Here is an 18,186-nt window from a genome sequence, read left to right as displayed (position 1 = left end):
ACATGTCCAATGAAATAAGCAACACACACACGCAGTGTTTCAGTTTTGTTTTGTTTTCCTCATGAGGGTCCTGCTTAAAGTATGCTGCCTTTTACATACGGGCAATAATTATGTCTCTAATGTGAATGTGGAAAGCCTTGTTGTTTGTAGAATGTATTTAAACTCACCATGGTGGGTGGGGGGAGAAAGCTTGTTGTAAAAAGCGTCTGTTACTTTAATTTTCCATTTTTCATCAAGGTTTCACTGTGCCTAGATATGGTATAGTCAACGGTAGGGGCATGCACAGCCACCATTCACAGCACATGTGTTCTCTGAAGTACTAACTTTGTGTTTGGACTGCTTCCAGGGGTTTCTGCAGAAAGCAGCAAGTGAGGTCTTTAAGGTTATTCCTCCTTTGACCTACAGTAGAGGATCTTTCCTGTAGCAGAACTATAGGTTTGGCCATAAATTATCTTGATGACGTTTTTAGCCTTACTAACTCTCCTTAGGATCCATTATTGAATTGCAAATGCTCACCCCCAAACATTCATCATCCATGCCTCTTTCCTTTAATTGGTGATGAAAAAGAAAGTTAAATATTTAGGGAGAAAGGAGTTTTAGGTCCCTAAAAGAAGTAGAAAGCGTATTTAAGGTTCAAGCCACAAAATTTCAGAGACTTCTTCCAAAGTTCCTGAGAACTTTGACACTTTTGATTTTGGACCTAGGAACCAGTCGAGTATGAAAGACTCTGAACCACAGCTAAGACAGCATGCTCAAGTATTTTTTAGCAGCAGAGGGGCCAAGACAGTATGTGTTTGCAAGTGGCAAGTGCCTGGGAAGGTATTACCCCGGTTCTCTAAATGTTAAATCTGACTTTCCACCCTGACATCTCTGCCACCCCCTATTGCCCTTCACAGGACCCGCAAAACACTCTTAATCTCTTTTCACATCTTTTCCCCACCATTTCTCTCCACACCCTCGGTTTGGAAACAAACGCACGCTCCAAGGCTGAACACCATGTTCCACAAGGCGTTAAAGAAATAGCCTCTTTCCTCCCTATTGGAAGTCCCTTGTCATTTGTCGCTGGTGAACAGTGTTGATAGGGGAAGCAAACCAGGCAACAAAATCAAGGGAGACGGAAGATGTTTTTGTACAACCCGGGCGACCGTATTAGGGAGAGACTTGTGAGCAAATCAGCATCGCTGATGATTCATGGTCACATTTCTCCCTGCTCCGCTTTGTTTGTTTTTGAAATTTATCACTCGTGTGCCTTCCATAGAGCTCCAGAATGTGCACACGTATCACCAGTATTTCCATTTCCTTTCCTTCTGTCTCACCGACTGTGTTACAGGTAATTGTGTTTCTCCCATCCCACAAAATCCTGACTTTTTCTGGAGGATGAGAGAGAGCAGGATCTAACTGATAATCACCAAGATTAGGGCGCTGTAGACAGGGGCTTGGGTAGGCACAATTGCCTTTCCTTGCAAGATTAGCAGACAAGAAGCAAAAGTCTTTGGAACGCGCCCTCTTGTGGCCGATCTGTTCCCGTTACTCAGAGAAGCAAGCATGTAGCCCCTAAGGCATCCCTCAGTGAGGGGTGATCCACGGAAAAGTTCAAAGATTGGGGTGGAAGGGTGGGAGTCAACTCCACTTTGAGATGGCTTTCTCTGGGTGGGGGAGGTTAGTCATCCAAACAAGTCTTCTTAGACCCCTGTTTGGCCAACGTGAATGTCTAACTCCAATCTCCTGCAAATAGTACCTCCAAGAGGGGAGATTTATATGCTGCTTTCAACACCACCTAGGCTATGTGAGCACATTTGTCTTTCTCCCCCTTTCTTTTCTACAAGTGCTATCAATTGCTAAGCTAATTACCAGAATCCGCATCTAGGTTTGCATCTAGGTTTGGCATGGAGACTCAAAGGTATATTGTTATTGTGCATTGTGAATCAAAATGAGATAAGATAAGCTGCATCAGCCAAGAAGGCCACTGATGTTAGCTTCACTACCAATCACAGAGAGTTGGCTTGCTTTCCCCATCCCATCTACCTTTCCTTTGAAAAGAGGAAGTCTCTTTAAGGCCTTAAGGTAAACATTAAAGATTTTATGCCAGCTATGCAAAGAACAAACTAACCTTGGTGAGCAAACTTGGGTGACATGCATAAAAAGAAAATCATTTTCATTTGTTGGAATAAATTTCAGAGAGCCTTAGAGCTAGTCCTCGCTGTTTAGTCAGTGACACCTCACATCGGCTTTATAAAGATGGGGCCCGTTCCACATAAGTAGAATGGGACAGACTCAGTTAAAAGAGTTTCAGGCACTTTTGTAGCCCCTCTGCTTCTGGGGCCATGCCTTGGCTTTATTCAACAAGCAAGGAGAGAAAAGGCAAAAATTAAACACATATCCCCAAACTGAGGAGTCTCCGGGTTGAAAGGTGTATCTCTGGCAATCTTGTGGCAACTGACACTTAGGGACTAGATTCTATGCTATACAAAATAGTTTATAGAGGAAAGAAAAATGCATGCCTTTTCCTATTCTCCAAAAAATCTTGACACTTTACATAGTTGGAATGTTATTAAAGTTGAATTATTCCAAAAGCAACAAGACATAGATCTTTGCTATTCATTTTCATATATTCGGCTACAATCATTCAGATGATAAATATCTTTTGCCTGGGTTAGCAAAATAGGCAGAAAATGCTCACACGGTACTCTACCTGAAGAGTAGATTTTTCCAAACAGCAACCATGAAATCTGTGAAATTATATTACATCAACTTGAAGTTGATGTGTAAACTCCTTAGATGAGAAAAATAAGCAATTGTGATAAACCTCTTCTAAGAATCCAAAGTCAAGTTGTAAACTCAACCAGGAGGAGTTTGCCATTAAAAAGTTTACTTAGCGGGTAAGTCCAGTGAATCGCTTTTTAAAAAGTAGCTCATTTTTCTTTTAAACTAAACACCTAACAGAGAAGTAAAAAGAGAAAATCCCATATAACTGGGAGAAGATTGGCATCGAGGTGAAGGGCATAAGTAAGAAAGAATGTAAATGGTCACATTCTTTCACTGCCAGATCTCTGCATGCCAAGAGAGTGATTTGCTATACAAGTCTAGAAAGTCAGAAAGAGGGGCATATTGCTAGCACCAGTGTGCAGTTAAAAGCAGTCAAAGGCATTGGTATCCTTGGTCATATGATGTGGTTAAAGCCAATTGAGTAGGAGCTGCCATTGAGGCCATCCTGTGTGAAAGTTGGTATATAAAGACATATACAGGGTCCCTTTGTGTCCGGACATGGAGCCGCCCTCTAGACCACTAGAATCCATTCCATACACATGACCAAATGCCATAAATGTTTTCTTTCTTACCTAACCACCATGAAAGGTTGAGTAAATTGGGTGGCAACTTGAAACTCCAAACTGACTTTTTTTTCCTCAATAAGCTTCATAAGGTAAAGTCCTAATGATCATGACCTTTGGGGCTACATCAAGAAAGAGATTTAGAGAAAGAAAGTAGCACCTTTCCTAAAGGATAGAAGTTTCTAGTAAGAGAACCAAACTGCCCGGGAAGCTTATGGGAGACCAGGGCTTTTCCTACAGGGGGTGGGGGGGGGAGCCACGAAACCAGCAGACTATCTGCACCCCCAAAAGGATGCTTAGGTCTTTCATGGTTTTCTTGAAAACAGAACATCTGAGTCAACAGGTTTTCAGGATTGGAAATTCTGAGTGTTGCCTTAATTGTTTATACTGCTGCGGCAAACTTTTAAACAAAAATGCTGGGAGTCCCTGCACATACTTTACTGGCCATATGCTCAACCAAACAAAACAATGGCATTCCTTTCAAATGGAGTTGGCAAGGGATGCGATTCTTTAGCCTGGCATTACCATGAAAGTAACACGGCATTAACACATCTGTGTGCCCAGCGTGCATGGGCTTGCAGGCATGCAAATGGATCTGTGTCACTTAACTATAAAAATAGTCTGGCTCCAACTCTGTGGCCCCATACTTTTGACAGGTAGTTCTATTCAGCAACAGGTTACTGTGGTCCTAGACCAGCGATTAGAATCTATTTATTAAAGTTCTTTCCCTTAAGGATTGAGTGAGAGTTTAGCGTGGTATCTGAGAGCAGTTTGTCAAGGTTGCGTTCCTTGGCAGAGAGCTCTTAGTAACTTTACAGAGAACAAAACTGTGTGGGTTTTTTCTTTTTTTTTTTTTAAGTTCAGAGAGCAAAAGTCAGTGTTCCAAAAGTGACTGCTGGTTCAATGTCAACTGTCCTCCAAAGTAATTCTTTACTGCCTAGAATGTGGTGCCTGTGCACTTATAGACAGTTTCTAAAGGTACAAATGACGGCCCCTAATAAATATGCCCTGCTTCTCTGCTGTGGCCCCAGATTGGACTTTTAAAGGGGAAGGTTTGTTTTAAGACAATGACTTCATCTGTGCCATTCCACCTCGATCCTGGCACTCTCGATTCCCACTATCCCCAGTAAAAACTTTGAATGGGGTCTGGAAGCCTCCTCTGCTGCCCATTCCCCCCCACCCCCAAAATGCCCCGGCTTTCAGATCTGGTTTCACAGGCAGGGCAAGGGAGCCCCTCACAGCCGGGCTTCCAGTTTGAGACTGGCCCAAGAGCTTCCTCCCCGTGTGACCGGCTGAGTTTAGCAAGTGTAAGCCAGTCATCTCCAGGCAGAGCTCAGCTGAGAATTCCATTTCTGTGAAGTCCTCTCCCCCTTCCCTGCCTCCCCTCCGCTGGTCCGCTACCATCACCTAATAACTAATAACCTCCCCAGGCAGTTTCCAGCTGGAAGGAAAAGAAGTTCCTCCTGGGACTGTCAAAGAAATATATTTTACTCCCCCCGCCCCCCCACCCCCCTGTAAATGCCAGCACCAACCTGATTCCGCAAACGTGATGATCTCCGAGGTCTGCTCCATAAGTTCATTCATTTCTGCCCTCCTTCCAATGTCATCCTCTATCTCCACATACCCGTTCTCTCCCACTTTGCCCACATGAAGCTTTCTGATCGCGTTCAGAAGCGCCGCCTTGGGCACCGGCTGGGTGACATCGGGTCTCTTCTTCAAGTGCAGCATGTTTAAAATGTGCTTCTTGACGGCTTCCACCATCTCTGGCTGAGAGTTGGGTACATCCTTTGGGAGGGTGGCCAGCGCACAGGACGGACAGTCGGGGGCTGCGCTGTGCCCCTCAGATCCTGGGGTGGGGGAACTCCTCACTATAATCCAGCAACTTGCCAACAGAAATCCTCTCAGCCAAAGCAGGGGCATCCTGGCAGCAGAAGTTGTTGTGATGGCCTTTTTAAAAGGCCCTGTGTTTCCTCCCCCCTCACGCACAGGTTTTTTTTTTTTTTTTTTTTTTTTTTGGTTTTTTTTTTTTTTTTTTCCTTCTCCTCTTCAGCAAATTCTCTGGAACAAGAACAAAAAGTTTTCTGTGAAGTTTTGTTTGCAGGTTCCCTCTCTGAAAGCAGTCAGTGCTGTAGGTTTGTGGCTGTCAGGGAGGAGAGTTCTGACTGTCTCCGAGTAAGAGAGAAGGAAGGAGGGAGGGAGAGAGAGGGAGGGAGGGAGGGAGGGAGAGACAGGGTGGGGGGGAGACAGACAGAGACAGAGAGAGGATGGGAGGGAGAGAGAGACAGGGAGAGAGGAGAGAGGGGGAGAGAAGAGAGGGAAAAGGGGGGAGGGAGAGAGAGAGGGAGAGTGAGAGAGGGAGAGAAGGATTGAGAGAGAGAGAGAGAGAGAGAGAACGGATTGGCCCTGAGTGAGTGAGTGAATGGAGAGGGAGGGAGTTTGTCTGTGAGTAAAGCCTGTGATGGGGAGGGGAGGGACAGCCCGTTTCTGACAGGCTGCTCTCTCCTGCTCGTAGCTTCCTCGCAGACACCTCTCTTCAAATACCACCATACTCGGGGGTTCTACTTTCCCTTCTAAAATAAATTCTCTTAATTTTGTTCACTTCTTCTTTTTTTATTTTTTTCTTTCTCTGCCCAGTCTCCTGGCTTCACCTTCTTCCTTTTTTGGAAGGAGGGGGAAAAAAACGCAAACAAACACAGTGTCTCAATCAACCAGGATGACTGGATTTAGAAAGTCTGCCCCCGGCACCCCTCCGTCCCACCTGGCCACAGCCCTAGGTGACAGAAAGTCCACCTGGCCGGGAGGTGGGGCTGGGGGCGCTGGGAGGTCCAGCAGGCGGGTAGCGAGGTCGCCGAGAGGGGCTCCGGCACCCGAGCTGCTCTGCCGGGAGGTGATTGTTCTGGCCCATTGGGGTGCAGAGGAAATGCTCCTTTTCCTCATTCATTCATATTTAAATGCTCGGGGTCGTCAAAACTGGCGGGAGATCTGAGAGAGCTCAACAGAACTTTTGTTTGGGGTCAGATAACACACTCTACTTTTCCCAACTTCGAAATGCAGTTGGGCAGTGAAAGACCCTAAACGCGGGCAACGTGTCACATGCTCAAGTTGTATGAAGCGATCTCCCCTTGTCCTCTTCAGCTGCCCCCTTCTGCCCGGAGCACACTCACTCTCACACATTTCAGCCTACCACTGCTTGCCCCGACTTCACAGATAAAAATGCAAAATTCACTTGGCCTTTCCCACATTCTTTTGTAAAAAAGAGTGCACTCTTATGCCTTGAATAATGGGTCCTTAGGGGGAAAGAATCTCTAATATATATTGGCAAATTATTTTTCGCTGTCATGTGGTAGTTTTTGCAGCTTGCCCCCATCCTGTCCAGACCAGCGCAGTCATGGACAGCCTCCCTGCCTGCTTCTGTTTCCCTCAAAGGAACAGCGCAGATGAAACCATCATGGATTTTAGTGTTCACAGAAAAAGAAAAATGTGAATTTTTAAACAATGCCTTCTGAGGCTTTTTTTAAAAAAAAAAAATTCTCCCCTCCTCCCCTTTTTTTCATTTTCTGTCTTATTGCTTTTATCTTGCAGAAGTATCTTTAAGGGGTCCATCTGTTAAAGCTTGCCTTCCCTCTCGGTTTCTTTCCCGCACATAAGCAAGCCCTCTTGGTTTCTGAAGATAGAGTCAGCTTATATCTGACACCTAGTGTGTTCAGAGCATTATAGTCAAGCAATGCAGTTTGGGTGGAAAGAGTTAATAAGTATCATTGCTACAAGCAGAAGATCTGAGTGCAAGAGGAAGAGGGCAAGAAAATTATGACACTAAGCTAAAATTACAGTTTGCACAGGTAACAATGCTTTTCTGAATTGTATACACTGTCTCCTTTTCCAAAACAAGGATTTGCAAGACTTTCTCTGTCATAAGTCACCTAACACCTTTGGGGTTTCAGATCCAGGAACATCAATTACTCTGCTATTATTGTTAAAACTTTGTCCACATTGCCCAAAAAGCCTCCTATTTTTAGTGGGGGGGGGGTGGTAAAAGAGAATGGGTGAGGTGGGGGCATTTGTGATATAATGGTTTAATAAAACATCTATGTACTATAATACTTAACATCATCCACCTATTTGGAGTCACATATACAGTACCCAAAGCATTTTGTAGTCCAATTAAGTTTTACAAGAGAGTCTGAAATAGAACTAAAAGTTTAATGACTCCAAACGACTCAACAGTCCTAATGGTAGCATTTAGATAAGTGCAACTTATCAATATTTGGATTCTCTCTGCATGTGAGTATGTGTGTGTTCCCTGAATTTACTGTTTGCGAATGTAACTCTTAAAAATAGCTTTCTCTTTGGCATATGTACTTGTATATATGTGCTGAGTGGATTGCATAAACACATAATCTATTTGCATGCTCTCTAGGACTATTAAAAGCTGTATTAACCTGCCTGAATAATACAAAAAGGTACAAATCACAATGCACATGGAAGTGCCAATTAGTTGTAAAATTCCTTCTAACTATCCTTACTTTGAAAGTGTAAAGAGCTCAGAAGTAAGAGTTAAAAAGCATTACCTTTCTGGTCCCCTCTATTTCACCAGCCGGCTCTTGTATCATGTGGTAAGAGCTGTCTGAGTTCCTCTTCATGATATTGGCACTGTGAAGTTTTATACTGTACTACTTATTTGTACACTCACACACATTGGTACTACTCAACGGAGGAGGGCTGGGGCTTTGTTTGGGATTGGTTAGAATCAGCATGACATCAGCGGATGACTGGTTTTTCCAGTGTGAGACATTTCATAATTCATTATCTAATGGAAAGCCCTTCCTGGCTTCTGAGACACTACTGGGTGATGCACTGAGCCAGTGAAACCTCTGGCTGTGACTAGTCTACCTTTGAGAAAAATACTGGAATCAAACAGATATGTCTCAATGAGTGTGTCCAACTTTCAACTTTTCTTTTACTACTCATACACACACACACACACGTCTCGTTATATTCAGGTTCAGTTTTATGTCTTTACATAAAACATCTGTTACTTCATGAAGTTGCCTCTATTTACAAAGTATTTTATTGTTTCTTACAGGGAAGAAAGTTGTAGTGTTTGTTTTTTTTTTTTACAGGGATTCTAATTTTATTTTTTTTAAATAAGCTATTTCATTGAGAAAAAAAATAGGAAAAATCTGTACAACCATAGGATGATGGTCTCCCCTCCCCTGACTGACAATATTATTTTACATCTTGACATTGAATGCCTGCTTCATAAATCATTAATCATCAATAACTTTGAAAATAGTCATTCTCTGCAAGGGAACTTCATAAGTATTCTTCCCAGGTCTTTAGAATCCCATCATAACTAGCAAAAAGAGACAAACAAACAACATGACAATAACAACAAAAAACTCATGCACATTCTTCTTTACAAGAGTTTCAAGTCCTATGATTTCTAAATTGTTACAAATTATAACATGAGATTAATGAAAAGAAGGGAACACTCCTTGAAATAGTGACAAAGTTGATCAGGTGGGTATTTTTTTGGGGGGGTCAGGGGGAGTACTGGCAAGTCTGGTCCAGGAGACAGAGGGAAAGAACTCTCAGACAAGAATGGTGAGGGGTTGTTTGAAGGAGTATAGTTGAAGCATAAGCCGTGTTCTCATGACAAGTTGGATAAAATGTGCAAAATGGGGAGCTAATGAGAGCCATATGACCAGATATGTTGTTTTGTATGCAGGATTGAACATGCATAAAATAAACTTTTCACTGTGCCCACAAGCAAAATATAGAGGCTCTGGCCTCTTGATGTGTGGTTTAAGCAGGTTCCATTAGGACACCAGAAGTTTTCTGTGTAAGAGGGTCTCTCTTGGCTAGACACAGAGAAAGTGTGGGTGCTGAGCTGCATATGGGGGAGGGAGAGGAGTATTCCAAGAACTGCATATGCAGAAATGAAGTAAGAAATAAAACCATTAGGTTGTAGAGGAAGAGAGGGAATCTAAGTGGTAAAGACAGAAATAGGATCAGTGATGGTGAACTCCAAACCCGCCCCCTCAGTTTAGCATGGGCTGAACTCAAACGCTTTTTGCTGAGAATCAGCAGAGAGCAATGGGCTTCAGGGCATCTATACTGGCCCCCTGCCCCACACATGACCACTATGCCCCCCCACTTCAGACCCCAGTTCCCCTGCTCACAGACCATGTAAACTCAGGCCTCAGTGTTCCCATCTATAAAATGGGATCTATCATATTAGCCTGCAGGGTCAAGTGCAGTGGTCTGAAAAGAATAAGTGATAATTATTTCTGAGAAGCCTGGTGGCTCTTTCTAAACATCTGTGTCCCAGGAATCTGCAGCACTCTGACTAGAGGAGCCACCCTACAAGAGTGACTCTGCCTCTGCAACCGCACTGGCCATCTGATGCCACCGAAGCGCCCACCTGCCAGGCCAGCCCACCTAGCGAGATGGACTCTCCACCGGGACCCCCACCTTGGAGCTGAGCCACAGTGGAAATGCCTCCTCACTCAGTGGAAATCAAGGTGGGGGTGGCAGAGGAAGCAGGCAGGTTAAAATAGCTCCCCTGGAATATTCTGGACTGGGAATGAGCTTTCCCCTCCCCAACTCAGGGGGCCCGGGGCAGAAGCTGGTCAGCCCAGTCTTGACAAGAGTCTCCCTCTCCTGCCTCGGTTTGGTTTCTCTTTCACTTCCTGCCCCCTCCCCCAGAGCGTGCCCACACCCCAGGCCCTCGGTCCCGGCTCCTCGGCCCTGCTACTGTACCTTGAGCAACACCTGCTGGCGGCTTCCTGGGATCACGCCGGAACGCGGCCGCTGCGCGAGCCCAGCTCGCGGGACGCCTGGAGTCAGGGCCAAGCCGTGCCGAGCGGCCGCCTCTATTTTTACCCTGAGCACCAGCAAGGGCAACTTCTTTTAAGAGCAGCTCTTGATTTTTCCCCCCTTTTGGCAGCTAAAGAATTCAGGGAGGGAAAAAAAAAAATTCACTGTTCAGTGAGTGCAGCTGGGAGTCTCTGAGCCCAGCCCCGGGTGCCAGGGACTGGAGCCACAGCGAGCGTCAGGGGCCGGGACGGGCGGCGGGCCGGCGGGCTCCCAGCGCTCGGAGCGAGCCGGGAGCGCTCACGCACCCGCCGGCCGCCCCCTTGCTTGGTTGTGGGGTTCGGTCCCAGCAGCTACCGCACTGGCAGAGTGGCCCGCTGCCACCGCGTTATTCACCTAGCGGAGGCGGCCTGATTTACTGGCTACTTCACAACCCTCCCAACTCCACGCTGGAGCGTTTTTGCACGGCTCTGTTCTCGCCTCGAGGAGCAGCCACTAGCGAACCCGGTGGAGCAGCTTGCTGCGAGAAGGAGCCGGGAGGGAAATTGTGGTACCTTATTTTACTGTAATTGCAAAAGGAACGATGTGCCAGAGATTTATATTTAGAAGTTGTATGTTTCTACTTTTATGTAAATGGAGCAATTAGGGCCTGTCTTGCTGCTGCTAACTCCAATGCTTGTGCATTGCTGGGGAGCTGGTGTTTTCAATCACAATTAGTGAGCCGGTCAAAAAACAAAGTTCGTTTAAGGATAAGAGCTCAATTGTGCGAACCGGGGAGAGGCCAGCGTTCGTGTGTGCCCGCCTGTGGCTTGCGGTGACACATACCTTAGGGGCACTGCTAACACTAGAGTGGTGTTTACCCGTGGCAGCAGCTGTCCCCGTTCAAAGTTGGCATAGAGGAAGAAGCAAGAATGTTCACTTTTCTTCTCAAGCAAACCGTATGTCCTTGAGCTTCCATCTAAGGCTATTAATTGGTCTCTTTCCTCACTACTCCTGGAACAAGGAGACAGGCCCCCCCCTCAAAAGGGGTCATTTTTCATGGCTCTGTTATTTTAGCTGCTGCTCAGGGATTGCTGTTATTTGGTCAAAAATACGAGCCAGGAGATAGGAACACCCCACGCAGGTGACTGGGACGCTGCCCTCTGATTCAGCCGAAATGACACAAGGCCGGGGGTTCAGAGGCTTAGACGAGGCTCTGCTGACAAGTCAGGGTGTTTTAGTTCCTTCCTATGAAAAATCTGTTTTCAAAAAAAGCATGATTTCTGGTTCATCCCGTCTGGGAAACCGAACATAAAACGTGACTATGGGGAGGAATCAAAAGGACCCGAGGTGTTCCCAGCAGCTGAAGTGTTATTCTGGGGCTCAGGCAGGAAAACCTGGCCCTGTTGGTGAGTGGTGACTCCCTGGAGAGGCAGCTATGAATCCAGAAAACGTGGGCAGGATCCAGAGTGATATTTGCTGCAGTGAAATTGCAGGAGTCTGTGATTAAGGGTCTCTCATCAAATGGTTTAAGTCGCATACAGGGTTGGCAAGCCCTGCCTGTTTGCTGGACAGCCGCAGCCTGCACGTAGCTTGGGCTGAATGTTAGATGGAAAGATTTGGGACAAAGAAAGATCAGCATTTCACATTCAAAATCGAACTGGGGAGCTGTTTTGCTTTTAAGTTAAATCAAAGACTAGTTCTAAACAGTGAGGGAGAAGGAAACATGAAAATTCCCCTGGAATTCATGGAAAACAACAGGGTCAGAAATAGTTAATCCAAGACTCAATTCCTAAACCTCACATTTCTTTCAGAACCACTGGCATATCCTGTAAGGCCTTCTGCTATGTAAGAGCGCTCTGTTTCCCGAGTATGTGGAAATACTGTTGCCTGAACCGAGGGAACCCAGATGCTAGAACTAAAACAATTAGGGAAAGAAGATGAAGGAAAAAACTCCAGTAAGTAAACTCTTATTCTTCATTCTAGAGCAGTGGTTCTCACCTGGGGTGATTTTGCTCTGCAGGGGACATCTGGCACTGTTTGAAGGCATTTTGGGTTGTCAAAAACGGGAGGGAGATGCCACCCGCCCCTGGTGGGTAGAGGCCAGGGATTCTGCTACACATCCTGCAATGTACAAGACAGTCCCCACAACAGGAAATTATCTGGCCCAATTGTTAATTAATTGTTCTGCATTTGCATACCCTGATTTAGAGTTATAATTTTAAAGTTTCACCCCACTCCCTTCTCATCCATGCTCCAAGAGGCCTTGGAAAACAAGAAAAATATTGCAACTATGCAAACTATTAATGATTCAAGTGATTCTGCTTCCCCGTGCATCTCGTGGTGCCCAGTTACTAGAAACTACAGATACCTGAAACAGTAAGAGTTTCTTTCTGGCAATATCGTTGTTCCAACCAACTTTCCCATATGGCCTCAATACATTTTCCTGCTGGCTTTTTGTTCTAACCAAAAGCAGAATCTTGGTGACCAGCAACCAAATGAGATGAACTGGCCTATGCCCAAGTCGTTAGGAGGCAACAGACATGCAGAAGAGTAAAGAAATGAAGAACCGAATTGTTCATTTTAGCAATTCAGTATTAGATAAATCCATGCACTAGAGAATTCCCCGGAGGAAAATTCACAAAAGTGAGATTACCATGCCTTTCTCCTAGTGCAAACAAATATGATGCAGCATGATTTTATTTGCTTAATACCTTAGGGGAATGACTTACGATCACTATCCGAAGAGATAAAACAGAGTGCTTTGTTAAACCCTAATGCTTGTTGCAAGCAACATAGTATTTTCCAAACTTCCTTTTTAAAAGGAGGTCGTAAGGCTGTTAAAGGAAGGCCATACCTCTACAGGTGTCTCTGTCCTGTGAGGACTGGAGAAGCTGTTGTGAGGGAGCCCACATCATGAAAAATAATAATAATAAGCAACAAGTGTTGGTGAAACGTGCAAAGGGGAAGTTGCCTGGATCAAACTAGCTTAGATGTGAAATGGTGTCTTCCAAACGATGAGGGCTAATTTCCCTGGTTCATCACTTAGCTCCTGAGTGGCTTGGGTCATCCCAAAAGAAGAGGGTAGGTCAGAGATCGTGTTAAGACGAAGAGAGCCATGAAGGGAATGGCTTAGACACTCTGACGCCATGTCATCTCCTAGATGTGAATCACAGTCTCCTCAGGTAAATCGTCATTTTGGAACCAAAGGCCTCAGTCAACTTCCAAATGACTCAAAAATGCCTGGATGTTTCCCCAAGAAGTAACAATGTAAAAAATTCAATATTGAGAGAAATACTCATTTACAACCTCTATAGAAAAACATACATTGAAAAAAGAAACCACACGAACTCAAACTGAATAAATATGCCCTCAAAGTTCTTCTTGACCAATATATATTTCTAAATTGTTTATCGTAACTCAGTTCTAGCCCAATCAGGAAACATCTGCTACAACAATTGATCCTCTTACTGTCCCAGAAGATTATTGGAAAATGCTCCCCAAAGAACATATAACAGATTATCGTAATCATTTTTCTCACCTGGATCTGCTTGGGTAATAAGTTCCATTGTGCTGACTTGAAGACATAGAGTTTTAGCATATAGATTCCATTGGACTGATAAGACAGCAGAAATCTTGATTCTAATCCAATTTTGCCTATCTACAAAGATACCCCTAAGGCCTGTTCCCAAATCGTAGCTTCAGAGGGGAAATGCCTGGGGACAGTCCTACGTGTATTTTTATCAGTGAATTGCTGCCTCCCTCATGTCCTGATAGAAAGAGTCCAAAGGTTCGGCCCCCCCACCCCCAGGAGCGGCTCTGAGGCACGTCCAGATGGGCAGGACTTGAGTGCCGCTGTTCACGGGCACTGTGCACTCCCACGTACACTGGCAGCGGCTCAGCTGGGTTAGTAAATATTTCCAGGTGCCCCATTCTAATTTTAGGAAGGTCAGGTTTGCAGAGGTGAAAGAGCAGGCAGGACTTCTGCCACTCTTTATCGGGTTAGCAAAGCAAACTCTAATTAAGCCAATATTCTTGTGGAGTTTAACTGCAATCACTGAATTCTACCACGTGTCTTAAACTTGCAAAAAATAACTTATGGCTACAGTCCGTTTTCTTAGGACTCATTGAGTTCCTCTTGAAACATGGAATAGCATGATGAATGAAGGAAGAACCATTATATTAGAAGGGGGGGAGGAAAGCTCCAATAAACCTCTCTCCCAAAGGCCAGAGGTTAATTTGTGATCGCTTAATGAAACAGGGGCAGAAAGCCAGTAATGTAAATTTGGCCAACTCCAACATTATTTAACTATGAAATGAGAATAATTAAAATGGTACTCCCTGTAGAAAAGACTTCACCCAATAAGTTCCCAAAATTTCAAGGAGCTTTTGTTTTATTAGATGCTGTTAGCTTCATGTTAGTCACAGGGGAAAAAAAATGCCCACATACACACGCACGACTAAATGTAGTCAGTTTGCTCAGCTGCTGCTGACGTCACTGCTGCCCACTAGGAGTGAGTTACTGTCATAACCCCTCTTTTATTAATCACAGGCTGGAGGAAGCACAAAGTGGGTGACATCATTAGGCAAAGGACTGGCTAACTCATGCTCCAATTTACTCAGCTTTATTATAACATTTCTCAAGTGTCATATGAAAGTGATTACCATTTCACACTTTCCCCCTCTGAGCAATCATCCCTAACCTTCAATTCAAACTCCCAGAGAAAAGCTTAGCTTTTCAGATGGAGGCCAAATCTCACTACGGGTCCTTGTCCCAAGAAGGAACGTCCTTCTCAGAACAGCTTCTTCTTGGGCTTTAAATGGAGGTGGCCTTTAGAACGGTAGCATCCCCCATAACTCTCTGCTCACGCTGGCCCTGGTGGTGAGCTCCGACTAGACAGGACCCTGATGATTCAGGTGAGCACAGCCACGCATGGCTTCCTGGCGACCGAGGGCACAGGCCCTGCACCCCAGGGTGCTGATGTGTGAGAAACACCATTTGAAGGCAGGGTGGAAGGTCCTGATTGGATGTGTGGATCCTGCAGTTTGCAGACTGGATCCAAATTCAGGATTTGCCACCTTTGAACTCTGGAGGATGCCAGGCCAATGACTTAGTTCCTCCGATTAATAAATGCTGGTACCATTAGCACCTCCTTCAGAGAGGATTGTCACGAGGGATAGAGGTACCAAAGCGTGTGAGGCACATAGAATGTGCCTGGTATGTAGTAAATGTTGCTTACTGGTACTATTTCTCCTCCTTTCCTTAAAAAGCTTTGCCGGCTCAACTGAACCTTCTGTACAACATTGGAAAGATGAGCCGACCCAACTGCACATTTGGCTCTGTCGCTGGCTGGAAAGTTACAAGTCAGTCCACCTCTCTGTGATTCAGTTTCTACACCTACTGCTATTTATCCCATGAGAAACTTCTGAAATTAAAAAAGGCAAGTGACCAAAACCAAAAGAAGACATCAGTTCAAAGATTCTCAAGAGCTCAGCATCATGGTTCTGTTTCTTTTTGAATAGACAAAATTCTCAGGCTGTTCAGTAGCTATATGTGTGTGTGTGTGTGTGTGTGTGTGTGTGTGTATTTGAAAAAGGAGCAACTCCACAATGTTGTATGCATCAAGAAAAACAAACATTTTTACCGCAGACTGAGCTATACTTCATCGTCTTAAACTAGCATCTTGGGGCCGTAGGAGAAGCCATTTTATTGGTGTCTTCACTCATCCGCTTGCTTGCATTCCCATCCCGAGGGTATTTTAAGGAGTCAAAATAAAGCTTACTTAGGTGTGTGTGAGAGACAGAATGATAGTCCAAAAGAAAAGGCTGGGGCTTTGCAATATTTAGATAATGATGAAACTGACTCTGCTGGTGCAGAGTACAGTAATTACACAGGATGATTTATTGCTTGGATTCACCTTTGCTCAGTAGCGAATTACAAGAATTCTACTAGGTGAGAAGGTTGGCTTCCAAAGTGATCAGCTGGTACAGGATGGAACTGCCAGCCCATGTCACATGGTAAATAAAATAATAATCTGTAGCAGCCTTAGGATTTCCAAATTGGAAGCTTCCTCTAGACAACAAAGGATGCCAGGATATCTGGCTGCCTCCTAACTGGTACCATGAAGAATATCACATACTTTTTAAGAAGCGAAGTAGGATTCAGGTACAGTTTGTTGGTCTTCAAGTCAACCCCTTAGGAGGACCAAACACAAATCATCAACAAGAGTGCTTGCTAATTGTGTGACTAGAAGAAACTGTCACGGGGAAGGGAGGGGGGAATTAAAAACTACATATTCTTCTTCTATGAAAATTTCTGAGAAACTCACAAAAGGAATGTTACTGACAGAAAAAGTGAATCCTGACTTGTGGAGCATCCCAGACTGAAGAGGAGATCCAGCCATTGTGCCCGTGGGAACAGGCTGAGGCGCCCTCTCCTGGTGCATCTGTATAGAAAGCAACGCTGTGAAGGAGCCACCAGGGGCACCTGCCCTCTGACCCGCCCACTCCCAACACCAAAAATCATTGCTTTTTAAATGACATCCATCTGGATTTAAAAAGTCATACACATTCTTTGTATAAAATATGGAAAATATAGGTAAGTGTGAAAGATACAAATCACACATGACCATCTCTCCCAGAAATAGTCACTATTAAAATTTTTGTGTGTATAAAACAATATCGCAAAACTGTAATATTGATATTTTTCACCTATCATCATATGTTGAGTAGTTTCAATGGTCAAATTATTCCTTGAAAACATTAATGACTGGGGAGTAATCTATCAAACATAAGTGTCTTTACTTTTAAACCAGTCCAACTATTATTGTACATTGAAGTCATTTCCAAAATTTTGCAATTATAAGTTGCAAAGATCTTTTTATGTTTTTTTACTACATCTCTGATTATTTCCTTAAGATACATTCCTACCAGTTGAATTATTGCATCTAAGAATATGGACATATTTAAGATCTTCATCTATATTACCAGTTGCCTTCCTGAAAGTTTTTACCTTTACATTCCAACCAATAGTGTTCTCTGTGTTTTGGCCTAGATATCATCATAGTTCCCTGCCCCCTGCCAAATATAGTATATGCTTTGTTTTAATTTGGATTTTAAAATTATTAATTAAGATAAAACATTGTCCATATGCACAACTTTCTTTTGAATTGCTGTTCATATTCTATGTCCCTTGTTTATCTCTTATTAATAAGAACTCCATTCATATACTGATATATTTTAAATAAAATTTTATTATATATAAATTGATATTATATATTACAATATGTGTTATTATTAATGAGAACTCTTTTTATATTAAAGACCCTAACTTACTTTCTGTACATATTATTATAATTTTTTCCCTGTTTGTTCTTGACCCTTTAATTTTGTTTGTAGTGTTTCAGACCAAAAGAGGGCTTGAAATTGTTATGTAGAATCATTGAATGAATGAATCTTTTTCTTTATGCTGAGGCTTCTCCTTTGGAAAATCACATTGATATACATCTATATTTTCCTCTCAATATTTTTTGGCCTTTTATTCTTTATTCCAACATATCTGGAATATATTTTGGCCTAGAGAATAAGGAAGAGCTATTACTTTAAAAATTTCTTTTCAAAGATTGAATCAGCACTGTTTATGGATTTTCCCCTTTGGAATCACATTTTATGTATACACATATAAGCACTATACTTCATTCCATTGATGTATTATCTATTGTTTTCTATTGCTTTTCATTCATATCTTTTTTCGGTTTTAATATTGTTCTTTTAACTCCAGTCCTTTCTTATCCCTGGTCTTTATGTATGGGACTCAAGTCCACACCCAATAGTTATCTTGATTAAAATACCATTTCCTAGGACCAGGGCTTTATCACAACCATATATAATTCTAGCTTTCTACACCTGTAGTTATTTAAAGTTTATCATTTAATAATAGCATATCATTAAACAGTATTTTTAATTACAATAACTTTTTCTAATTATAAAAATAATAGATGTTCATTTTTAAAATGTAAACACCATGAGGGGAAAAAAAAAAAGGATGGAAGAAAGAGAAAGA

At 43.4% G+C, this 18,186-nt stretch overlaps 1 protein-coding gene and 1 long non-coding RNA gene across 4 annotated transcripts in view; one reads left to right on the top strand and one right to left on the bottom strand.

Moving 5' to 3' along the window:
• INHBA (inhibin subunit beta A) overlaps positions 1-13,822 on the bottom strand; it is a 23,703-nt gene extending 9,881 nt beyond the window's left edge. Inside the window, exons 1-3 of one of the 2 annotated variants that reach the window (XM_012740974.2) lie at positions 13,666-13,822; positions 10,092-10,278; positions 4,862-5,387 (exon numbers count right to left, since the gene is read on the bottom strand). In XM_012740974.2, coding sequence (XP_012596428.1) covers positions 4,862-5,249 — 388 coding nt within the window. In that variant the 5' untranslated portion in view covers positions 5,250-5,387; positions 10,092-10,278; positions 13,666-13,822. Of the gene's footprint in view, positions 1-4,861; positions 5,388-7,897; positions 8,013-10,091; positions 10,279-13,665 lie in introns of those variants that run through there. The other variant, XM_012740973.3, reaches the window with a different exon arrangement.
• Positions 1-18,186, top strand: part of LOC105858103 (uncharacterized) — a 19,319-nt gene extending 1,133 nt beyond the window's left edge. The window contains exons 1-4 of one of the 2 annotated variants that reach the window (XR_012920980.1): positions 10,282-10,695; positions 11,939-12,082; positions 15,396-15,565; positions 16,474-18,186. This is a non-coding gene — a long non-coding RNA (uncharacterized LOC105858103). Of the gene's footprint in view, positions 1-10,281; positions 10,696-11,938; positions 12,083-15,395; positions 15,566-16,473 lie in introns of those variants that run through there. The other variant, XR_012920981.1, reaches the window with a different exon arrangement.

The sequence above is a fragment of the Microcebus murinus genome, chromosome 9 (assembly GCF_040939455.1).
Source record: "Microcebus murinus isolate Inina chromosome 9, M.murinus_Inina_mat1.0, whole genome shotgun sequence".
In the NCBI taxonomy this organism is placed as follows: domain Eukaryota; kingdom Metazoa; phylum Chordata; class Mammalia; order Primates; family Cheirogaleidae; genus Microcebus; species Microcebus murinus.
This window is presented reverse-complemented; position numbering and strand designations above follow the sequence as displayed.